The sequence below is a fragment of the Petromyzon marinus genome (genome assembly GCF_048934315.1).
Source record: "Petromyzon marinus isolate PM22_M1 ecotype Great Lakes invasive population chromosome 83 unlocalized genomic scaffold, UKy_Petmar_22M1.pri1.0 chr83_unloc.3, whole genome shotgun sequence".
Classification (NCBI taxonomy): domain Eukaryota; kingdom Metazoa; phylum Chordata; class Hyperoartia; order Petromyzontiformes; family Petromyzontidae; genus Petromyzon; species Petromyzon marinus.
In genome coordinates, this window is record NW_027422636.1 from 152,737 (window position 1) to 176,582 (window position 23,846).

General features: G+C 55.7%; 1 protein-coding gene across 1 annotated transcript in view; it reads left to right on the plus strand.

The window, feature by feature from the left end:
- LOC116937850 (M-phase inducer phosphatase 2-like) overlaps window positions 1-23,358 on the plus strand; it is a 42,235-nt gene extending 18,877 nt beyond the window's left edge. The window contains exons 7-13 of the mRNA XM_076058989.1: window positions 764-1,081; window positions 6,769-6,861; window positions 11,296-11,358; window positions 13,041-13,139; window positions 14,613-14,746; window positions 17,636-17,747; window positions 20,940-23,358. Coding sequence (XP_075915104.1) covers window positions 764-1,081; window positions 6,769-6,861; window positions 11,296-11,358; window positions 13,041-13,139; window positions 14,613-14,746; window positions 17,636-17,747; window positions 20,940-21,200 — 1,080 coding nt within the window. The 3' untranslated portion in view covers window positions 21,201-23,358. The remainder of the gene's footprint in view (window positions 1-763; window positions 1,082-6,768; window positions 6,862-11,295; window positions 11,359-13,040; window positions 13,140-14,612; window positions 14,747-17,635; window positions 17,748-20,939) is intronic.
- The last annotated feature ends 488 nt before the right edge of the window (window positions 23,359-23,846 follow it).

Genomic DNA, 23,846 nt, shown 5'->3' on the forward strand with positions numbered 1-23,846 from the left:
CCTCCACCCTCCCCTGCACCCTCCCCTCCACCCTCCCCTCCACCCTCCATCCACCCTCCCCTCCACCCTCCCCTCCACCCTTCACCCTCCACCCTCCACCCTCCATCCACCCTCCCCTCCACCCTTCACCCTCCACCCTCCCCTGCACCCTCCCCTCCACCCTCCCCTCCACCCTCCATCCACCCTCCCCTCCACCCTCCCCTCCACCCTTCACCCTCCACCCTCCATCCACCCTCCCCTCCACCCTTCACCCTCCACCCTCCCCTCCATCCATCCACCCTCCATCCACCCTCCCCTCCATCCACCCTCCCATCCACCATCCACCCTCCCCTCCACCCTCCCCTCCACCCTTCACCCTCCACCCTCCACCCTCCATCCACCCTCCCCTCCACCCTTCACCCTCCACCCTCCCCTGCACCCTCCCCTCCACCCTCCCCTCCACCCTCCATCCACCCTCCCCTCCACCCTCCCCTCCACCCTTCACCCTCCACCCTCCACCCTCCATCCACCCTCCCCTCCACCCTTCACCCTCCACCCTCCCCTCCACCCTCCCCTCCACCCTCCCCTCCACCCTTCACCCTCCACCCTCCCCTCCACCCTCCACCCCTCCATCCACCCTCCCCTCCACCCTCCACCCTCCCCTCCACCCTCCCCTCCACCCTTCACCCTCCACCCTCCCCTCCATCCACTCCCCACCCTCCACCCTCCCCTCCACCCTCCACCCTCCCCACACCACACCCACACCTCCCCCACCCACACCCAGAGCCACACCCCCACCGGGAGCCGCCATCGCCGCCAGCGCTGCCTCTTCCGCTCGCCCTCCACGCCCTCCATGGGCAGCTCCCGGGCGGCTTGGGCGGCGGGGGTGGCCCCGGACGTCCGGGCGGTGCCCTTCGCCGAGAAGCAGCAGCAGCAGCAGGAGGCGGTGCAGGCGGTGCAGGCGGTGCAGGCGGTGCGGTGCAAGCGGGCCGAGCGAACGCCGGGCGGAACGCCGGGGAGGAGCAAGCGTCACCGTGGAGACGGCGGTGGTGGTGGTGGTGGTGGGGACGGAGAGGAGCCGGAGCGAGGGGGCGGCGCCAGCGTGAGTGGTGGTGTCTGTGTACTGTGTGTGTGTGTGTACTGTGTGTGTGTGTACTGTGTGTGTACTGTGTGTGTGTACTGTGTGTGTGTGTGTACTGTGTGTGTGTACTGTGTGTGTGTACTGTGTGTGTGTGTACTGTGTGTGTGTACTGTGTGTGTACACTGTGTGTGTGTGTGTACTGTGTGTGTGTACTGTGTGTGTGTACTGTGTGTGTGTGTACACTGTGTGTGTACTGTGTGTACTGTGTGTGTGTGTGTACTGTGTGTGTGTACTGTGTGTGTGTACTGTGTGTGTGTACTGTGTGTGTACTGTGTGTGTGTGTGTACTGTGTGTGTGTACTGTGTGTGTGTACTGTGTGTGTGTGTGTGTACACTGTGTGTGTGTACTGTGTGTGTACACTGTGTGTGTGTACTGTGTGTGTGTACTGTGTGTGTGTGTGTACTGTGTGTGTGTACTGTGTGTGTGTACTGTGTGTGTACTGTGTGTGTGTGTGTACTGTGTGTGTGTGTGTACTGTGTGTGTGTACTGTGTGTGTGTACTGTGTGTGTGTACTGTGTGTGTGTACTGTGTGTGTACTGTGTGTGTGTGTGTACTGTGTGTGTGTACTGTGTGTGTGTACTGTGTGTGTGTGTGTGTACACTGTGTGTGTGTACTGTGTGTGTACACTGTGTGTGTGTACTGTGTGTGTGTACTGTGTGTGTGTGTGTACTGTGTGTGTGTACTGTGTGTGTGTACTGTGTGTGTACTGTGTGTGTGTACTGTGTGTGTGTACTGTGTGTGTACTGTGTGTGTGTGTGTACTGTGTGTGTGTACTGTGTGTGTGTACTGTGTGTGTGTCACTGTGTCACTGTGTGTGTGTACACTCTGTGTGTGTACTGTGTGTGTACTGTGTGTGTGTGTACTGTGTGTGTGTGTGTACTGTGTGTGTGTACTGTGTGTGTGTGTGTACTGTGTGTGTACTGTGTGTGTGTCACTGTGTCACTGTGTGTGTGTCACTGTGTCACTGTGTGTGTGTACTGTGTGTGTGTACTGTGTGTGTGTGTACTGTGTGTGTGTGTACTGTGTGTGTGTGTACTGTGTGTGTGTACTGTGTGTGTGTGTGACACTGTGTGTGTACTGTGTGTGTGTGTACTGTGTGTGTGTGTGACACTGTGTGTGTACTGTGTGTGTGTGTGACACTGTGTGTGTGTACTGTGTGTGTGTACTGTGTGTGTGTACTGTGTGTGTGTACTGTGTGTGTACACTGTGTGTACACTGTGTGTGTGTACTGTGTGTGTGTGTGTGTACTGTGTGTGTGTGTGTACTGTGTGTGTGTGTACTGTGTGTGTGTGTACTGTGTGTGTGTGTCACTGTGTGTGTGTACTGTGTGTGTGTGTGTGTACTGTGTGTGTGTACTGTGTGTGTGTACTGTGTGTGTGTGTACTGTGTGTGTACTGTGTGTGTGTGTGTGTACTGTGTGTGTGTACTGTGTGTGTGTACTGTGTGTGTGTGTACTGTGTGTGTGTACTGTGTGTGTGTGTGTACTGTGTGTGTGTGTGTACACTGTGTGTGTGTACTGTGTGTGTACACTGTGTGTGTGTACACTGTGTGTGTACACTGTGTGTGTGTGTGTACTGTGTGTGTGTACTGTGTGTGTGTGTGTACTGTGTGTGTGTGTACACTGTGTGTGTGTACTGTGTGTGTACACTGTGTGTGTACACTGTGTGTGTGTGTGTACTGTGTGTGTGTGTAGTGTGTGTGTACTGTGTGTGTACACTGTGTGTGTGTGTGTACTGTGTGTGTGTGTGTATCACTGTGTGTGTGTGTGTATCACTGTGTGTGTACACTCTGTGTGTGTACTGTGTGTGTGTACTGTGTGTGTGTACTGTGTGTGTGTACTGTGTGTGTGTACTGTGTGTGTGTACTGTGTGTGTGTACTGTGTGTGTGTACTGTGTGTGTGTACTGTGTGTGTACTGTGTGTGTACACTGTGTGTGTACTGTGTGTGTACTGTGTGTGTGTGTGTGTGTACTGTGTGTGTACTGTGTGTGTGTGTGTACTGTGTGTGTACTGTGTGTGTGTGTACACTGTGTGTGTGTGTGTGTCACTGTGTGTGTGTGTACTGTGTGTACACTCTGTGTGTGTGTGTGTGTACTGTGTGTGTGTACTGTGTGTGTGTGTACACTGTGTGTGTGTGTACTGTGTGTGTACTGTGTGTGTACTGTGTGTACACTCTGTGTGTGTACTGTGTGTGTACTGTGTGTGTGTGTGTACACTCTGTGTGTGTACTGTGTGTGTGTGTGTACTGTGTGTGTACTGTGTGTGTGTGTACACTGTGTGTGTGTACTGTGTGTGTGTGTGTACACTGTGTGTGTGTGTGTCACTGTGTGTGTGTGTACTGTGTGTGTGTGTGTCACTGTGTGTGTGTGTGTGTACTGTGTGTGTGTACACTGTGTGTGTGTGTGTACACTGTGTGTGTACACTGTGTGTGTACACTGTGTGTGTACACTGTGTGTGTACTGTGTGTGTACTGTGTGTGTGTGTACTGTGTGTGTGTGTGTACACTGTGTGTGTGTGTGTACACTGTGTGTGTGTGTGTACACTGTGTGTGTGTGTGTACACTGTGTGTGTACACTGTGTGTGTACACTGTGTGTGTGTACACTGTGTGTGTACTGTGTGTGTACTGTGTGTGTGTACACTGTGTGTGTGTACTGTGTGTGTGTGTTCTGTGTGTACTGTGTGTACACTGTGTGTGTACTGTGTGTGTGTGTGTACACTGTGTGTGTACTGTGTGTGTGTGTAGTGTGTGTGTGTACACTGTGTGTGTGTGTACACTGTGTGTGTGCGTGTGTACTGTGTGTGTACACTGTGTGTGTGTGTGTACTGTGTGTACTGTGTGTGTACTGTGTGTGTACTGTGTGTGTGTGTACTGTGTGTGTGTACACTGTGTGTGTACTGTGTGTGTGTACTGTGTGTGTGTACTGTGTGTGTGTACACTGTGTGTGTGTGTGTGTACACTGTGTGTGTGTGTGTACACTGTGTGTGTGTGTACTGTGTGTGTGTGTACTGTGTGTGTGTGTACTGTGTGTGTGTACACTGTGTGTGTGTGTACTGTGTGTGTACACTGTGTGTGTGTGTGTACTGTGTGTGTGTGTGTACTGTGTGTGTACTGTGTGTGTACTGTGTGTGTACTGTGTGTGTGTACACTGTGTGTGTACTGTGTGTGTACACTGTGTGTGTGTGTGTACACTGTGTGTGTGTACACACTGTGTGTGTGTGTGTACACACTGTGTGTGTGTGTGTACACTGTGTGTGTGTACACTGTGTGTGTGTGTGTACTGTGTGTGTGTGTACTGTGTGTGTAGTGTGTGTGTGTACACTCTGTGTGTGTGTGTGTACTGTGTGTGTGTACACTGTGTGTGTGTACACTGTGTGTGTGTGTACTGTGTGTGTACTGTGTGTGTGTGTACTGTGTGTGTGTGTGTACTGTGTGTGTGTGTACACTGTGTGTGTGTGTACACTGTGTGTGTGTGTGTGTACACTGTGTGTGTGTGTGTGTACACTGTGTGTGTGTACACTGTGTGTGTGTGTGTACTGTGTGTGTGTGTACTGTGTGTGTAGTCTGTGTGTGTGTGCACTCTGTGTGTGTGTGTACTGTGTGTGTGTACTGTGTGTGTGTACACTGTGTGTGTGTGTACTGTGTGTGTAGTCTGTGTGTGTAGTGTGTGTGTGTGTGTACACTCTGTGTGTGTGTGTACTGTGTGTGTGTGTGTACTGTGTGTGTGTACTGTGTGTGTGTGTGTACTGTGTGTGTGTGTACACTGTGTGTGTGTGACACTGTGTGTGTGTGTACACTGTGTGTGTACTGTGTGTGTGTGTGTACACTCTGTGTGTACTGTGTGTGTGTACACTGTGTGTGTGTGTACTGTGTGTGTGTACACTGTGCGTGTGTGTACACTGTGTGTGTGTACACTCTGTGTGTGTGTGTACACTGTGTGTGTGTGTGTACTGTGTGTGTGTACACTGTGTGTGTGTGTACACTGTGTGTGTGTGTACTGTGTGTGTACTGTGTGTGTGTACACTGTGTGCGTGTGTGTACACTGTGTGTGTGTACACTCTGTGTGTGTGTGTACACTGTGTGTGTGTGTGTGTACACTGTGTGTGTGTACACTCTGTATGTGTACTGTGAGTGTACACACACACACACAGTGTACACACACACACAGTGTACACACAGTGTGTGTGTGTGTGTGTACACTGTGTGTGTGTGTGTACTGTGTGTGTGTACTGTGTGTGTGTGTGTACACTGTGTGTGTGTGTGTACTGTGTATGTGTGTACTGTGTGTGTGTACACTCTGTGTGTGTGTACTGTGTGTGTGTACACTGTGTGTGTGTGTACACTCTGTGTGTGTGTGTACACTCTGTGTGTGTGTGTACACTGTGTGTGTGTGTGTACACTGTGTGTGTGTGTGTACTGTGTGTGTGTGTGTACTGTGTGTGTGTGTGTACTGTGTGTGTGTACACTGTGTGTGTGTACTGTGTGTGTGTACACTGTGTGTGTGTGACACTGTGTGTGTGTACACTGTGTGTGTGTACACTGTGTGTGTACTGTGTGTGTGTGTGTACACTCTGTGTGTGTACTGTGTGTGTGTACACTGTGTGTGTGTGTACTGTGTGTGTGTACACTGTGTGCGTGTGTGTACACTCTGTGTGTGTGTACACTGTGTGCGTGTGTGTACACTGTGTGTGTGTACACTGTGTGTGTGTACACTGTGTGTGTGTACACTGTGTGTGTGTACACTCTGTGTGTGTACTGTGTGTGTGTACACTGTGTGTGTGTGTACACTGTGTGTGTGTACACTCTGTGTGTGTGTGTGTGTACACTGTGTGTGTGTACACTCTGTGTGTGTGTGTGTACACTGTGTGTGTGTACACTCTGTGTGTGTGTGTACACTGTGTGTGTGTGTGTACACTCTGTGTGTGTGTGTACACTGTGTGTGTGTGTACACTGTGTGTGTGTACTGTGTGTGTGTGTACTGTGTGTGTGTGTACACTGTGTGTACTGTGTGTGTGTGTACACTGTGTGTACTGTGTGTGTGTGTGTGTGTACTGTGAGTGTGTACACTGTGTGTGTGTGTGTACACTGTGTGTGTGTGTGTAGTGTGTGTACACTGTGTGTGTGTACTGTGAGTGTGTGTGTACACTGTGTGTACTGTGAGTGTGTGTGTACACTGTGTGTGTGTACACTCTGTGTGTGTGTGTGTACTGTGAGTGTGTACACTGTGTGTGTGTACACTCTGTGTGTGTACTGTGAGTGTGTACACTCTGTGTGTGTACTGTGTGTGTACACTGTGTGTGTATACTCTGTATGTGTACTGTGTGTGTATACTCTGTGTGTGTATGTATATATACTCTGTGTGTATACTCTGTCTGTGTGTGTGTATCCTCTGTGTGTGTACTGTGTGAGTGTTTTGAGTGTGCGAAGTTTGAGTGGGAGTGTGTGCGAGTGTTTGATTGTGAGTGTGTGTGAGTGTGTGTGTGTGAGCTTCTCGCTACCAACAGCACTTGCCCCTACAGCTCTGCTAAGGCTACATTGGGGGGGTCTTTGTCTCTTATCGAGCACTGCGGTGGTACACTTACACCCACCCTCCCCACCCACCATCCCCACCCACCATCCCCACCCACCCTCCCCACCCACCCTCCGCCAGAGTGTACGCAGGAAGTCCATGTCAGCCTGCGATGACATCACTCTGCTTCTGGAGGTCTCCCCGGACCGCTCTCTGATTGGGGACTTCACCAGGGTGAGCCTCACGGCACCCTGCGGCAAACGGGGAGGGGGGTGGGTCCGAGCCACTGTGATTGTCTGTGAGAGAGTGCCCGCACACAAAGACAAAGATCACCCCCGTATAGGCCGAGCAGACTGTTGGGGCAAGTGCTGTTAGCGAGTAGCAGCGCCTTTTGAAGGCCGGGTACGGTGGTGCACACAGAGAGGGGGTGGGTGGCCAGAATTTTGCGCGAGGCCGCCTTTGTCTCCCCGGTAGCGATGTTTACTACTACTGCACACCGCGCCGGGTACTCATTTGAGGCCGAGTCGACCTTGGGGAGGCCCAAGACCAGTCCAAGTAATCGTTGCTGGCGTTGGCCGTGATCGGGATATTGAACCCCGGTCGCGAGGTTTCGTAGCGCAGCAGCGCGCTAACCGCTCCACACACGCACGGGCACGCGGATAGATACACTCCCACACACAGGTACGTAGACACACACACACAGATGTATACACGCACAGACATTACATAGACACAGATACATACACACACACAGGTAAATAGACACATACATAGACACACACAGATGTATACACGCACAGACATTACATAGACACAGATACATACACAGGTAAATAGACACACACAGATACATAGACACACACAGATATATACACACACACAGGTAAATAGACACATACATAGACACACATAGATATATACACACAGGTAAATAAAGACATACATAGATATATACACACACACAGGTAAATAGACACATACATAGACACACACAGATATATACACACACAGACATTACATAGACACACGCAGATACATACACACACAGGTAAATAGACACACTTAGATATATATACACACACAGGTAAATAGACACACACAGATGCATGCACACAGGTAAATAGACACACATACATAGACACACGTAGATATATACACGCACAGACATTACATAGACACACACACAGATACATACACACACAGGTAAATAGACACACACATAGATAGACACACACAGATATATACACACACAGGTAAATAGACACACACATACATAGACACACACATATACACACACACAGGTAAATAGACACACACAGATATATACACAGACATTACATAGACACACACAGATACATAGATACACACAGATACATACACACACACAGATAAATGGACACAGATACATACACACAGGTAAATAGACACACAGACACACACAGATACATGTGTAATGACGACTTAACACACTGCTCTTGAGATGGCACTTTATTGAAGACACGTTGGCACTTGACGTCAAGTCAGGCGGAGCCCCCCACTGCAACAGCCCCGAGTCTCCCGCGCATCTCCCCCTTACATATCAACACGAGGCCACGGCCCCCTTCTTGATCATTCTCGCTGACGCTAGACGCTCGCTCCACTGGCTGACTCCACCGTCCTCTTCCGTCGCCTGACCCATGCTCCCCGACTCGAGCATTCCCGTGGCCACCAGTCCCTTCACACAGCTGACTCGCCTGTCATTACCTCCCGTGGTCACCAGTCCACTCACACTGTAGGCTGACTCCCCTGTCATTACCTCCCGTGGCCACTAGTCCATTCACACTGTAGGCTGACTCGCCTGTCATTACCTCCCGTGGCCACCAGTCCCTTCACACTCACAACTGACTCGCCTGTCATTACCTCCCGTGGTCACCAGTCCACTCACACTGTAGGCTGACTCCCCTGTCATTACCTCCCGTGGCCACTAGTCCATTCACACTCACAGCTGACTCGCCTGTCATTACCTCCCGTGGTCACCAGTCCACTCACACTGTAGGCTGACTCCCCTGTCATTACCTCCCGTGGCCACTAGTCCATTCACACTCACAGCTGACTCGCCTGTCATTACCTCCCGTGGTCACCAGTCCACTCACACTCACAGCTGACTCGCCTGTCATTACCTCCCGTGGTCACCAGTCCACTCACACTGTAGGCTGACTCCCCTGTCATTACCTCCCGTGGCCACTAGTCCATTCACACTGCAGGCTGACTCACCTGTCATTACCTCCCGTGGCCACCAGTCCACTCACACTGCAGGCTGACTCGCCCTGTCATTACCTCCCGTGGCCACTAGTCCCTTCACACTGCAGGCTGACTCCACCTGTCATTACCTCCCGTGGCCACTAGTCCACTCACACTGCAGGCTGACTCCTCTGTCATTACCTCCCGTGGCCACCAGTCCCTTCACACTCACAGCTGACTCGCCTGTCATTACCTCCCGTGGCCACTAGTCCACTCACACTCACAACTGACTCCCCCTGTCATTACCTCCCGTGGCCACTAGTCCACTCACACTGCAGGCTGACTCCCCCTGTCATTACCTCCCGTGGCCACCAGTCCACTCACACTGCCGGCTGACTCCCCCTGTCATTACCTCCCGTGGCCACTAGTCCCTTCACACTGCAGGCTGACTCCACCTGTCATTACCTCCCGTGGCCACTAGTCCACTCACACTGCAGGCTGACTCCTCTGTCATTACCTCCCGTGGCCACCAGTCCACTCACTGCCGGCTGACTCCCCTGTCATTACCTCCCGTGGCCACCAGTCCACTCACACTCACAGCTGACTCCCCTGTCATTACCTCCCGTGGCCACTAGTCCACTCACACTCACAGCTGACTCCCCCTGTCATTACCTCCCGAGGCCACTAGTCCACTCACACTCACAGCTGACTCCCCCTGTCATTACCTCCCGTGGCCACCAGTCCCTTCACACTCACAGCTGACTCCCCCTGTCACTACCTCCCATGGCCACCAGTCCACTCACACTCACAGCTGACTCCCCCTGTCACTACCTCCCGTGGCCACTAGTCCACTCACACTCACAGCTGACTCCCCCTGTCATTACCTCCCGTGGCCACTAGTCCCCTCACACTCACAGCTGACTCCCCCTGTCATTACCTCCCGTGGCCACCAGTCCACTCACACTCACAGCTGACTCCCCCTGTCATTATCTCCCGTGGCCACCAGTCCCCTCACACTCACAGCTGACTCCCCCTGTCATTACCTCCCGTGGCCACTAGTCCACTCACACTCACAGCTGACTCCCCCTGTCATTACCTCCCGTGGCCACCAGTCCACTCACACTGCAGGCTGACTCCCCCTGTCATTACCTCCCGTGGCCACTAGTCCACTCACACTCACAACTGACTCCCCTGTCATTACCTCCCGTGGCCACCAGTCCCCTCACACTCACAACTGACTCCCCTGTCACTACCTCCCGTGGCCACTAGTCCACTCACACTCACAGCTGACTCCCCCTGTCATTATCTCCCGTGGCCACTAGTCCACTCACACTCACAGCTGACTCCCCCTGTCATTATCTCCCGTGGCCACCAGTCCACTCACACTCACAGCTGACTCCCCCTGTCATTACCTCCCGTGGCCACCAGTCCCTTCATGCTCACAGCTGACTCCCCCTGTCATTACCTCTCGTGGCCACCAGTCCCTTCACACTCACAGCTGACTCCCCCGTCATTACCTCCCGTGGCCACCAGTCCACTCACACTCACAACTGACTCCCCCGTCATTACCTCCCGTGGTTACCAGTCCCTTCACACTCACAACTGACTCGCCCTGTCATTACCTCCCGTGGCCACCAGTCCACTCACACTCACAGCTGACTCCCCCGTCATTACCTCCCGTGGCCACTAGTCCCCTCACACTCACAGCTGACTCCCCCGTCATTACCTCCCATGGCCACTAGTCCCCTCACACTCACAACTGACTCCCCTGTCACTATCTCCTGTGGCCACCAGTCCCCTCACACTCACAACTGACTCCCCTGTCACTACCTCCCGTGGCCACTAGTCCACTCACACTCACAGCTGACTCCCCCTGTCATTATCTCCCGTGGCCACTAGTCCACTCACACTCACAGCTGACTCCCCCGTCATTACCTCTCGTGGCCACCAGTCCCTTCACACTCACAGCTGACTCGCCCTGTCATTACCTCCCGTGACCACCAGTCCACTCACACTCACAGCTGACTCCCCCTGTCATTATCTCCCGTGGCCACCAGTCCCTTCACACTCACAACTGACTCCCCCGTCACTACCTCCCGTGGCCACCAGTCCCTTCACACTCACAGCTGACTCCCCCTGTCATTACCTCCCGTGGCCACTAGTCCCCTCACACTCACAGCTGACTCCCCCGTCATTAGACACAGCGACATAGAGACACAAAAGTACACGCGCATACAGACACGCACACAGCGATATATACACACAGATAGATACAGCCTAAGGGAGTTCTCCCAGTGCCAGCAGCTGTACATCGTCATTGTAACGGTGAATGCACACGGAGTCGGGCCTCCCTGCTTGAACCAATTCTTGTGAACTGCCCGGATGATTCGTAGGCATTGATCAGTTTCGACATTCAGTGTCTCATCAGCAGCGTTTCTCTGTGCACAGCCACACGTGTTACCCCTGGTGTCTGGAAAGGATGAGAGCCTCAAGTACGTCTCGGCTGACACGGTGACCATCACACACCACAAACACCAGACACACCACACACACAGACACACCACACACACAGACACACCATACACACCACACACACAGACACACCACACACAGACACACCACACACAGACACACAGACACACACAGACACACACAGACACACACCACACACACAGACACACCACACACCACACAAACAGACACACCACACACCACACACCACACACACCCCACACACACACACCACACACACACACCACAGAGACACACCACACACAGACACACCACACACAGACACACCATACACACCACACACACCACACACAGACACACCAGACACATCACACACCACAAACACAGACACACCACACACACACAGACACACCACACACACCACACACCCCACACACCATACACACCACACACACCCCACACACAGACACACCACACACACACCACACACCCTACACACACCCCACACACACACAGACACACACCCCCTCCCAGCCCCCACACCGAGAGATAAAAACACACGTTGTGTGTGTGTGTTTTGGCGTGTGTTTCTTTGTGTGTGCGTCTGTGTCTTTGCTTGGGTCTGTGTCATTGTGTGTGTGTCTGTCTGTGTCATTGTGTGTGTGTCTGTCTGTGTCATTGTGTGTGTGTCTGTCTGTGTCATTGTGTGCGTGTCTGTCTGTGTCATTGTGTGCGTGTCTGTCTGTCATTGTGTGTGTCTGTCTGTGTCATTGTGTGTGTATCTGTCTGTGTCATTGTGTGTGTGTCTGTCTGTGTCATTGTGTGTGTGTCTGTCTGTGTCATTGTGTGTGTGTCTGTCTGTGTCATTGTGTGTGTGTGTCTGTCTGTGTCATTGTGTGTGTGTCTGTCTGTGTCATTGTGTATGTGTCTGTCTGTGTCATTGTGTGTGTGTCTGTCTGTGTCATTGTGTGTGTGTCTGTCTGTGTCATTGTGTGTGTGTCTGTCTGTGTCATTGTGTGTGTGTCTGTCTGTGTCATTGTGTGTGTGTCTGTCTGTGTCATTGTGTGTGTGTCTGTCTGTGTCATTGTGTGTGTGTCTGTCTGTGTCATTGTGTGTGTGTCTGTCTGTGTCATTGTGTGTGTGTCTGTCTGTGTCATTGTGTGTGTCTGTTTGTGTCATTGTGTGTGTCTGTGCCTGTGGTGTGTGTCTGTCTGTGTCATTGTGTGTCTGTCTGTGTCATTGGGTGTGTGTCTGTCTGTGTCATTGGGTGTGTGTCTGTCTGTGTCATTGTGTGTGTGTGTCTGTGTCATTGGGTGTGTGTCTGTCTGTGTCATTGTGTGTCTGTTTGTGTCATTGTGTGTGTCTGTGCCTGTGGTGTGTGTCTGTCTGTGTCATTGTGTGTCTGTCTGTGTCATTGGGTGTGTGTCTGTCTGTGTCATTGGGTGTGTGTCTGTCTGTGTCATTGTGTGTGTGTGTCTGTCTGTGTCATTGTGTGTGTGTCTGTGCCTGTGTCATTGTGTGTGTGTCTGTCTGTGTCATTGTGTGTGTGTATCTGTCTGTGTCATTGTGTGTGTGTATCTGTCTGTGTCATTGTGTGTGTGTATCTGTCTGTGCCTGTGTCTGTTTGCATCTGTGCTTGTGGTGTGTGTGTCTGTGTCATTGTGTGTGTGTGTGTCTATCTGTGTGTGTGTGTGTGTCTGTGCCTGTGCGTGTGCCATCAGCTGAGCCTGTTGCTGACGGGGGAGTTCAGCGACGCCGTTGAACGCTTCCTCGTCATCGACTGTCGCTACCCCTACGAGTTCCATGGGGGCCACATCAAGGTGTGTGTCTGTGTGTGTCTGTGTGTGTGTCTGTGTGTGTGTCTGTGTGTGTGTCTACCTGTGTGTGTGTCTACCTGTGTGTGTGTCTACCTGTGTGTGTCTGTGTGTGTGTCTGTGTGTGTGTCTACCTGTGTGTGTCTACCTGTGTGTGTCTGTGTGTGTCTACCTGTGTCTGTGTCTACCTGTGTCTGTGTGTTTCTGTGTGTGTCTACCTGTGTGTGTCTGTGTGTGTCTACCTGTGTCTGTGTGTGTCTGTGTGTGTCTACCTGTGTGTGTCTGTGTGTGTCTACCTGTGTGTGTGTGTCTACCTGTGTGTGTGTGTCTGTGTGTGTCTACCTGTGTCTGTGTGTGTCTGTGTGTGTCTACCTGGCTGGGTCATGTAGCCCGCATGCCCAGCCACCGCATGCCGAAACAGCTTTTGTTCGGCCGGATCGAGGGGGCTAAGCGGGCGCGGCACGGGCTTAGAGAAGAGATGGAGTGATGTGGTACAGGAGGACGTGGAGCTGAGTGGACTTGCCTATGACTGGTACCAGCGGTGTCAAGATCGGCCTCTGTGGAGGAGGCTCGTGAAGGACGCTACTGGGCAGTTGGAGGTAGTCGCCCTCCAACAACAACGGAGGGCGGAGGAGCGACGCTCACAACAACGAGCGGAGCGCCGGGTGGCTGAAGCACAGCAGGTTGCCACAGTAGGGGGCACAGGTGGTGCATCAGCCAGTCATCTCAGTCGACCCGTGGCACCTGGGTCTGCCCCTTGACCTCCTGCCAGCGGGCGTTCAACACTTCACGTGGCCTCAGGGTGCACATAGCCTGGCACAAGCGTCGTGGTGACGTCACCGCCACTTAGTGGTGAATGGCGGTTGCTGTTGTTGTTGTGTGTGTCACTGTGTGTGTGTGTCACTGTGTGTGTGTGTCACTGTGTGTGTCTCACTGTGTGTGTGTCTCACTGTGTGTGTGTCTCACTGTGTGTGTGTCTCACTGTGTGTGTGTCACTGTGTCTCACTGTGTGTGTGTCACTGTGTCTCACTGTGTGTGTGTCACTGTGTCTCACTGTGTGTGTGTGTGTCTCACTGTGTGTGTGTGTGTCACTGTGTGTGTGTGTCTCACTGTGTGTGTGTCAGTGTGTATCAGTGTGTGTGGGGAGCGGTGGTTACAGTGGTTAGCGCTACGAACCTGGCGCCCCCGAGTTTGGTTCCCGCTCACGGCCAACACCACCATGGTGCCGATTATCTGAACCGGTCCCGGGCCCTCCCCTAGGTCGACTCGGCCTCAGACGATCACCTGGTGCAGTGTGTAGTAGTAAACATCGCTAGCTCTGGGGAGACAAAGGCGGTCGGGCGTGGCGCTGGCCACCCACCCCCCACTCGTGTGCCGTTTAAACAGCACTTGCCCCTACAGTCTGTTCAGGCTATACGGCGGGGGGGGGGGAGTGGTATCTGTGTGTATCTTTGTGTATCTGCGTGTGTGTGCGTGTAGGGAGCGGTGAACGTGGTGACGGAGGGCGATGCTCTGAGCCAGCTGCTCGTGAGCCCACTGCACCCCTCGGAGCCCCGCAAGCGAGTCGTCCTCGTCTTCCACTGCGAGTTCTCCTCCGAGAGGGGGCCCCGCATGTGAGTCGCCCGCACGGCAGCTCGGCCGCTCACCCACTCGTCCAGTCCAGGGCTGTCTGTGTCACCGGCGCGGCCACCGCGAAACCCCCTGAGAGAGAGATTGAGAGAGAGAGAGAGACACCCAGACCCCAGGGCTTGAACCCTGACCCCAGGGGTCTCAGCGTCTCCCACACGGCCACTGTGAACCCCCTGAGAGAGAGAGACCCAGACCCCAGGGCTTGAACCCTGACCCCAGGGGTCTCAGCGTCTCCCACACGGCCACTGTGAACCCCCTGAGAGAGAGACACCCAGACCCCAGGGCTTGAACCCTGACCCCAGGGTCTCAGCGTCTCCCACACGGCCACCGTGAACCCCCTGAGAGAGAGACAGAGAGAGAGACACCCAGACCCAGGGCTTGAACCCTGACCCCAGGGGTCTCAGTGTCTCTGACACGGCCACTGTGAACCCCCTGAGAGAGAGACACCCAGACCCAGGGCTTGAACCCTGACCCCAGGGTCTCGGTGTCTCCCACACGGCCACTGTGAACCCCCTGAGAGAGAGAGACACCCAGACCCAGGGCTTGAACCCTGACCCCAGGGTCTCGGCGTCTCCCACACGGCCACTGTGAACCCCCTGAGAGAGGGAGAGAGACACCCAGACCCAGGGCTTGAACCCTGACCCCAGGGTCTCAGTGTCTCCCACATGGCCACTGTGAACCCCCTGAGAGAGAGAGAGAGACACCCAGACCCAGGGCTTGAACCCTGACCCCAGGGGTCTCAGCGTCTCCCACACGGCCACTGAACCCCCTGAGAGAGAGAGACACCCAGACCCCAGGGCTTGAACCCTGACCCAAGGGGTCTCAGCGTCTCCCACACGGCCACCGTGAACCCCCTGAGAGAGAGAGAGACACCCAGACCCAGGGCTTGAACCCTGACCCCAGGGGTCTCAGTGTCTCTGACACGGCCACTGTGAACCCCCTGAGAGAGAGAGACACCCAGACCCAGGGCTTGAACCCTGACCCCAGGGTCTCAGCGTCTCCCACACGGCCACTGTGAACCCCCTGAGAGAGGGAGAGAGACACCCAGACCCAGGGCTTGAACCCTGACCCCAGGGTCTCAGCGTCTCCCACACGGCCACCGTGAACCCCGAGAGAGAGACACCCAGACCCAGGGCTTGAACCCTGACCCCAGGGTCTCGGCGTCTCCCACACGGCCACCGTGAACCCCCTGAGAGAGAGAGAGAGACACCCAGACCCAGGGCTTGAACCCTGACCCCAGGGTCTCAGCGTCTCCCACACGGCCACCGTGAACCCCCTGAGAGAGACAGAGACACCCAGACCCAGGGCTTGAACCCTGACCCCAGGGTCTCGGCGTCTCCCACACGGCCACTGTGAACCCCCTGAGAGAGAGAGAGAGACACCCAGACCCAGGGCTTGAACCCTGAACCCAGGGGTCTCAGCGTCTCCCACACGGTCACCGTGAACCCCCTGAGAGAGGGAGAGAGACACCCAGACCCAGGGCTTGAACCCTGACCCCAGGGTCTCAGTGTCTCCCACATGGCCACTGTGAACCCCCTGAGAGAGAGAGAGAGACACCCAGACCCAGGGCTTGAACCCTGACCCCAGGGTCTCGGCGTCTCCCACACGGCCATCGTGAACCCCCTGAGAGAGACACGCAGACCCAGGGCTTGAACCCTGACCCCAGGGTCTCAGTGTCTCCCACACGGCCATCGTGAACCCCCTGAGAGAGAGAGACACCCAGACCCAGGGCTTGAACCCTGACCCCAGGGGTCTCAGCGTCTCCCACACGGCCACTGAACCCCCTGAGAGAGAGAGACACCCAGACCCCAGGGCTTGAACCCTGACCCCAGGGGTCTCAGTGTCTCTGACACGGCCACTGTGAACCCCCTGAGAGAGAGAGACACCCAGACCCAGGGCTTGAACCCTGACCCCAGGGTCTCAGCGTCTCCCACACGATCACCGTGAACCCCCTGAGAGAGAGAGAGGGAGGGAGGGATTCCCGTGGCCCCGGCGATGATGAGCGGCGCAGGGGTACGGACCTCGGCCAGATCGTGGGGGCCGAGTGCCCGGACACGCGACCCCCTTGGCACCCACCCCCCCCCCTCTCGGCCGTTGCCTGCACGTGGCGGGCGAGTGCCTTGGTGGGGGGGGCGGAAGGGGGTGGGGGCCGTGCCGGGCACGACAATCAGTGCCAGAGGCTGAGCCGGGGCCATGCGGTGGGAGAGAGACGCAGAGACCGAGACACACACACACAGGACAAGGGTGGTGGTGGTGGTGAGCGGCGGCGGTGGTGGTGAGCGGTGGTGAGCGGTGGTGAGCGGCGGTGGCGATAGTGAGCACGGTGGCGGTGGTGGGCGGTGGTGGTGGTCATCAGCGGCAGTGGTGGTGAGCAACAGTCAGTTGTGGTGGTGGTGGTGGTGAGCAACAGTCAGTTGTGGTGGTGGTGGTGGTGGTGAGCAACAGTCAGTTGTGGTGGTGGTGGTTGTGGTGAGTGGCCGTGGTGGTGAGCAACAGTCAGTCAGTTGTGGTGGTGGTGGTGGTGAGCGGTGGGGATGGTGAGCGGCGGTGGTGGTAGTGGTCAGCGGCAGTGGTGGTGAGCAACAGTCGTGGTGGTGGTGGTGGTGAGCGGCGGTGGTGAGCAACAGTCAGTTGTGGTGGTGGTGGTGATGAGTGGTGGTGGTGGTGATGAGCGGTGGGGGTGGTGAGCGGCTGTGATGGTAGTGGTCAGTGGCCGTGGTGATGGGCAAGTCAGTTCTGGTGGTGAGCGGCGGTGGTGGTGAGCAACAGTTGTGGTGAGCGGTGGTGAGCGGTGGTGAGCGGCGGTGAGCGGCGGTGAGCGGCGGTGGCGGTGGTGGTGGTGGTGGTGAGCTCTGCACGTGCGGTCCCGCTAGGTGCCGCTTTGTGAGGTCGTCTGACCGGAACGGGAACCCCTACCCACGCCTGCACTACCCGGAGCTGTACGTGCTGCACGGGGGCTACCGCGCCTTCTACCCCACGCACACGGTGAGCGGCGGGGTGAGCGGCGGGGTGAGCGGCGGGGTGAGCGGCGGGGCGAGCGGCGGGGTGAGCGGCGGGGTGAGCAGTGGGGTGAGCGGCGGGGTGAGGTTGAGAGGGGCAGGGTGGGCGGACGGCCGCGAGCGGCGGGCACGGGGTGAGCGAGCGGGTGGCGAGATGGTGAGCGAGTGAGTGAGTGAGCACGTGGTGAGTGAGTGAGTGAACACGTGGTGAGTGAGTGAGTGAACACGTGGTGAGTGAGGTGGTGAGATGGTGAGTGAGTGAGTGAGCACGTGGTGAGTGAGTGAGTGAACACGTGGTGAGTGAGTGAGCGCGTGGTGAGTGAGTGAGTGAGCACGTGGTGAGTGAGTGTGTGAGCACGTGGTGAGTGAGTGAGCACGTGGTGAGTGAGTGAGTGAGCACGTGGTGAGTGAGTGAACACGTGGTGAGTGAGTGAACACGTGGTGAGTGAGTGAGCACGTGGTGAGTGAGTGAGCGCGTGGTGAGTGAGTGAGTGAGCACGTGGTGAGTGAGTGAGTGAGCACGTGGTGAGTGAGTGGTGAGTGAGTGAGTGAGCACGTGGTGAGTGAGTGAGTGACGTGGTGAGTGAGTGTAAACACGTGGTGAGTGAGTGAGTGAGTGACGTAGTGAGTGAGTGACGTGGCGAGTGAGTGAGTGACGTGGCGAGTGAGTGAGTGACGTGGCGAGTGAGTGAGTGACGTGGCGAGTGAGTGACGTGGCGAGTGAGTGAGTGACGTGGTGAGCGAGTGAGTGAGCACGTGGCGAGTGAGTGAGCACGTGGTGAGTGAGTGTGAGCACGTGGTGAGTGAGTGAGTACGTGGTGAGTGAGTGAGCACGTGGTGAGTGAGTGTGAGCACGTGGTGAGTGAGTGAGCACGTGGTGAGTGAGTGAACACGTGGTGAGTGAGTGAGTGAACACGTGGTGAGTGAGTGAGCACGTGGTGAGTGAGTGAGCACGTGGTGAGTGAGTGAACACGTGGTGAGTGAGTGAGCACGTGGTGAGTGAGTGTGAGCACGTGGTGAGTGAGTGAGCACGTGGTGAGTGAGTGAGTGAGCACGTGGTGAGTGAGTGAGCACGTGGTGAGTGAGTGAGCACCTGGTGAGTGAGTGAACACGTGGTGAGTGAGTGAGTGAGCACGTGGTGAGTGAGTGAGTGAACACGTGGTGAGTGAGTGAGTGAGCACCTGGTGAGTGAGTGAGTGAACACGTGGTGAGTGAGTGAGTGAGCACGTGGTGAGTGAGTGTGAGCACGTGGTGAGTGAGTGAGTACGTGGTGAGTGAGTGTGAGTACGTGGTGAGTGAGTGTGAGCACGTGGTGAGTGAGTGTGAGCACGTGGTGAGTGAGCACGTGGTGAGTGAGTGAGCACGTGGTGAGTGAGTGAGCACGTGGTGAGTGAGTGTGAGCACGTGGTGAGTGAGTGAGCACGTGGTGAGTGAGTGAGCACGTGGTGAGTGAGTGAGCACGTGGTGAGTGAGTGAACACGTGGTGAGTGAGTGAGTGACACGTGGTGAGTGAGTGAGCACGTGGTGAGTGAGTGAGCACGTGGTGAGTGAGTGAACACGTGGTGAGTGAGTGAACACGTGGTGAGTGAGTGAGCACGTGGTGAGTGAGTGAGCACGTGGTGAGTGAGTGTGAGCACGTGGTGAGTGATTGAGCACGTGGTGAGTGAGTGAGCACGTGGTGAGTGAGTGAGCACCTGGTGAGTGAGTGAACACGTGGTGAGTGAGTGAGTGAGCACGTGGTGAGTGAGTGAGTGAACACGTGGTGAGTGAGTGAGTGAGCACCTGGTGAGTGAGTGAGTGAACACCTGGTGAGTGAGTGAGTGAACACGTGGTGAGTGAGTGAGTGAGCACGTGGTGAGTGAGTGAGCACGTGGTGAGTGAGTGTGAGCACGTGGTGAGTGAGTGTGAGCACGTGGTGAGTGAGTGAGCACGTGGTGAGTGAGTGTGAGCACGTGGTGAGTGAGTGAGCACGTGGTGAGTGAGTGTGAGCACGTGGTGAGTGAGTGAGCACGTGGTGAGTGAGTGAGCACGTGGTGAGTGAGGTGGCGAATGAGTGAGCACGTGGTGAGTGAGTGAGTGTGAGTGAGTGAGCACGTGGTGAGTGAGTGTGAGCACGTGGTGAGTGAGTGAGCACGTGGTGAGTGAGGTGGCGAATGAGTGAGCACGTGGTGAGTGAGTGAGTGTGAGTGAGTGAGCACGTGGTGAGTGAGTGAGTGTGAGTGAGTGTACACACGTGGTGAGTGAGTGAGTGTACACACGTGGTGAGTGAGTGAGCACGTGGTGAGTGAGGTGACGAATGAGTGAGTGCGTGGTGAGTGAGTGAGCACGTGGTGAGTCAGGTGGCGTATGAGTGCGTGGTGAGTGAGTGAGCACGGGGTGAGTGAGTGAGCACGTGGTGAGTGAGTGGTGGGTGAGCACGTGGTGAGTGAGTGGTGGGTGAGCACGTGGTGAGTGAGTGAGTGAACACGTGGTGAGTGAGTGAGTGAACACGTGGTGAGTGAGTGAGTGAACACGTGGTGAGTGAGTGAACACGTGGTGAGTGAGTGAGTGAGCACGTGGTGAGTGAGTGTGTGAGCACGTGGTGAGTGAGTGAGTACGTGGTGAGTGAGTGGTGGGTGAGCACGTGGTGAGTGAGTGAGTGTAAACACGTGGTGAGTGAGTGAGCACGTGGTGAGTGAGTGAGTGAACACGTGGTGAGTGAGTGAACACGTGGTGAGTGAGTGAGTGAGCACGTGGTGAGTGAGTGAACACGTGGTGAGTGAGTGAGTGAACACGTGGTGAGTGAGTGAGTGAGCACGTGGTGAGTGAGTGTGTGAGCACGTGGTGAGTGAGTGAGCACTGAGTGAGTGAGTGTAAACACGTGGTGAGTGAGTGAGTACGTGGTGAGTGGTGAGTGAGCACGTGGTGAGTGGTGAGTGAGCACGTGGTGAGTGAGCACGTAGTGAGTGGTGAGTGAGCACGTGGTGAGTGAGCACGTAGTGAGTGAGTGAGTGACGTGGCGAGCGAGTGGTGAGTGAGTGTAAACACGTGGTGAGTGAGTGAGCACGTGGTGAGTGGTGAGTGAGCACGTGGTGAGTGGTGAGTGAGCACGTGGTGAGTGAGCACGTGGTGAGTGAGCACGTGGTGAGTGAGTGAGCGTAACCATGGGAACCCCGTGCCTCCCCCCCCCCCCCCCCAGGCTCTGTGCGAGCCCCAGGCCTACGTCCCCATGCTGCACGAGGACTTCCGTGCCGAGCTGCGGCACTCCCGCCAGAGGTCGCGCTCCTGGGCGGGGGAGCGAAGCCGGAGCCACATGAGCAATCGGCTCCAGCAGCAGCAGCAGCAGGAGGCAGGCCAGCGCTCAGCTCCACCAGCAGCTCCAGCAGCACCAGCAGCAGCTCCAGCAGCTCCAGCAGCAGCAGCAGCTCCAGTAGCTCCAGCAGCAGCTGGAGCCAGATGAGCAATCGGCTCCAGCAGCAGCAGCAGGAGGCAGGCCAGTGCTCAGCTCCACCAGCAGCTGGAGAAGGAGCTCCAGCAGTTCCAGCAGCAGCACCACCACCAACAGCAGCAGCACTACCAACAGCACCACCAACAGGAGCACCACCAACAGCAGCACCACCACCAACAGGAGCACCACCAACAGCAGCACCACTACCAACAGCACCACCAGCAGGAGCAGCACCACCAACAGCAGCACCACCACCAGCACCACCACCAACAGCACCACCACCAACACCACCAGCACCACCAACACCACTACCAACAGCACCACCAACAGCACCACCACCACTAGCAGCAGCTGTGACGGGGGTTGAGGTGGTGGTGGAGTGGTGGTGCAGCGGTTAGCGCCGCGCATCGCCGCGAACCCGGCGAGTGGTGGCACCAGAGTTCGATTCCCGCTCGGGGCCATCAACCGGTCCTGGGGCCCCCCCCCCTCCCCGCTGCCCCCCAAACACTGAGGTTGACTCTGCCTCGAATGAGAAACTGCGTGTGCGTGTGTGTGTATGTGTGTGTGTGTGCGTGTGTGTCTACATTTGTTCGGCCGGATTGAGGGGGCTAAGCGGGCGCGGCACGGGCTAGAGAAGAGATGGAGTGATGTGGTACAGGAGGACGTGGAGCTGAGTGGACTTGCCGATGACTGGTACCAGCGGTGTCAAGATCGGCCTCTGTGGAGGAGGCTCGTGAAGGATGCTACTGGGCAGTTGGAGGCAGTCGCCCTCCAACAACAACGGAGGGCGGAGGAGCGACGCTCACAACAGCGAGCGGAGCGCCGGGTGGCTACAGCACAGCAGGTTGGCACAGTAGGGGGCACAGGTGGTGCATCAGCCAGTCATCTCAGTCAGTCGACCCGTGGCACCTGGGTCTGCCCCGTGACCTCCTGCCAGCGGGCGTTCGACACTTCACGTGGCCTCAGGGTGCACATAGCCTGGCACAAGCGTCGTGGTGACGTCGGTGGCGAATGGCGGTTGTTGTGTTTGTGCGTGCGTTTGTGTGTGTGTTTGTAGACACACAAAACCAAGCACCTGCCTGGGTATTTTGTACCATCGGACACTCCACCCCCACAACTCCCAATCGGTGATGGGGCAGTTGTGGAGAGAGTGGAGAGTTTCCCATACCTGGGCAGTGTGCTCATGACCGGCTCCTGTTTAACAGCAGAGGTCTCACTCGGAATCAGTCGAGCGGCAATATCTTTTCATCGGTTGCGTAACGCCGTGTGGAAGCTACCTGGTCTGTCGCTCCGCACGAAGCTTCAGGTCTTCTCGGCCACGGTCATTCCCTCCCTTCTCTGCGCTTGCGAAACGTGGACCCCCCTAATGGAACATCTTCGCCGGTTAGAAACATTTAGGCTGGCCTGTCTACGATCCATCCTGGGTTTAACCAGACTGGATTGTGTGAGGAGCTCACAAATCCTTGAAAGATCTGGGCAAGGTCCCATCGGTGAGTTCCTCCGGCAGGCAAGGCTGCGATGGCTGGGTCATGTAGCCCGCATGCCCAGACACCGCATGCCGAAACAGCTTTTGTTCGGCCGGATTGAGGGGGCTAAACGGGCGCGGCACGGGCTAGAGAAGAGATGGAGTGATGTGGTACAGGAGGACGTGGAGCTGAGTGGACTTGCCGATGACCGATACCAGCGGTGTCAAGATCGGCCTCTGTGGAGGAGGCTCGTGAAGGATGCTACTGGGCAGTTGGAGGCAGTCGCCCTCCAACAACAACGGAGGGCGGAGGAGTGACGCTCACAACAACGAGCGGAGCGCCGGGTGGCTAAAGCACAGCAAGTTGGCACAGTAGGGGGGCACAGGCGGTGCATCAGCCAGTCATCTCAGTCGACCCGTGGCACCTGCTGGGTCTGTCCCGTGACCGCTCAGCGGGCGTTCGACACTTCACTTGGCCTTGGCGTGCACCTAGCCTGGCACAAGCTTCGTCGTGATGTCTCCGCTACTTAGTAGCGAATGGTGGTGGTTGTGTCTGCCCGTGTGTGCAGATGTGTGTGTGTGTGTACGTGCGTATGTACAGCCTGTGTAAGAATTTACGACGTAAATGTTTGAAAGGAATTGTATCTTAAAGTGGTGGTGGTTGTTTGGGTTGCGCTGTTTTTTTAAATTAAAATTGCCAATTTATATGAAGGTGTGCGTGTGTGACTCAGACTCACGGCCACACACAGCCATAGACTCATCACGCAGAGACCCATAGACTCACCACCACACAGAGACTCAGACTCACCACCACACAGAGACCCATAGACTCACCACAGAGACCCATATACTCACCACACAGAGACCTATAGACTCACCACCACACAGAGACCCATAGACTCACCACCACACAGAGACCCATAGACTCATCATCACACAGAGACCCATAGACTCACCACCACAAAGAGACCCACAGACTCACCACGCAGACCCATAGACTCACCACACAGAGACCCATAGATTCACCACACAGACTCACCACCATACAGACTCACCACACAGGGACCCATAGACTCACCACACAGACCCACAGACTCACCACCATACAGACTCACCACACAGGGACCCATAGACTCACCACCACACAGAGACCCACAGACTCACCACGCAGACCCATAGACTCACCACACAGA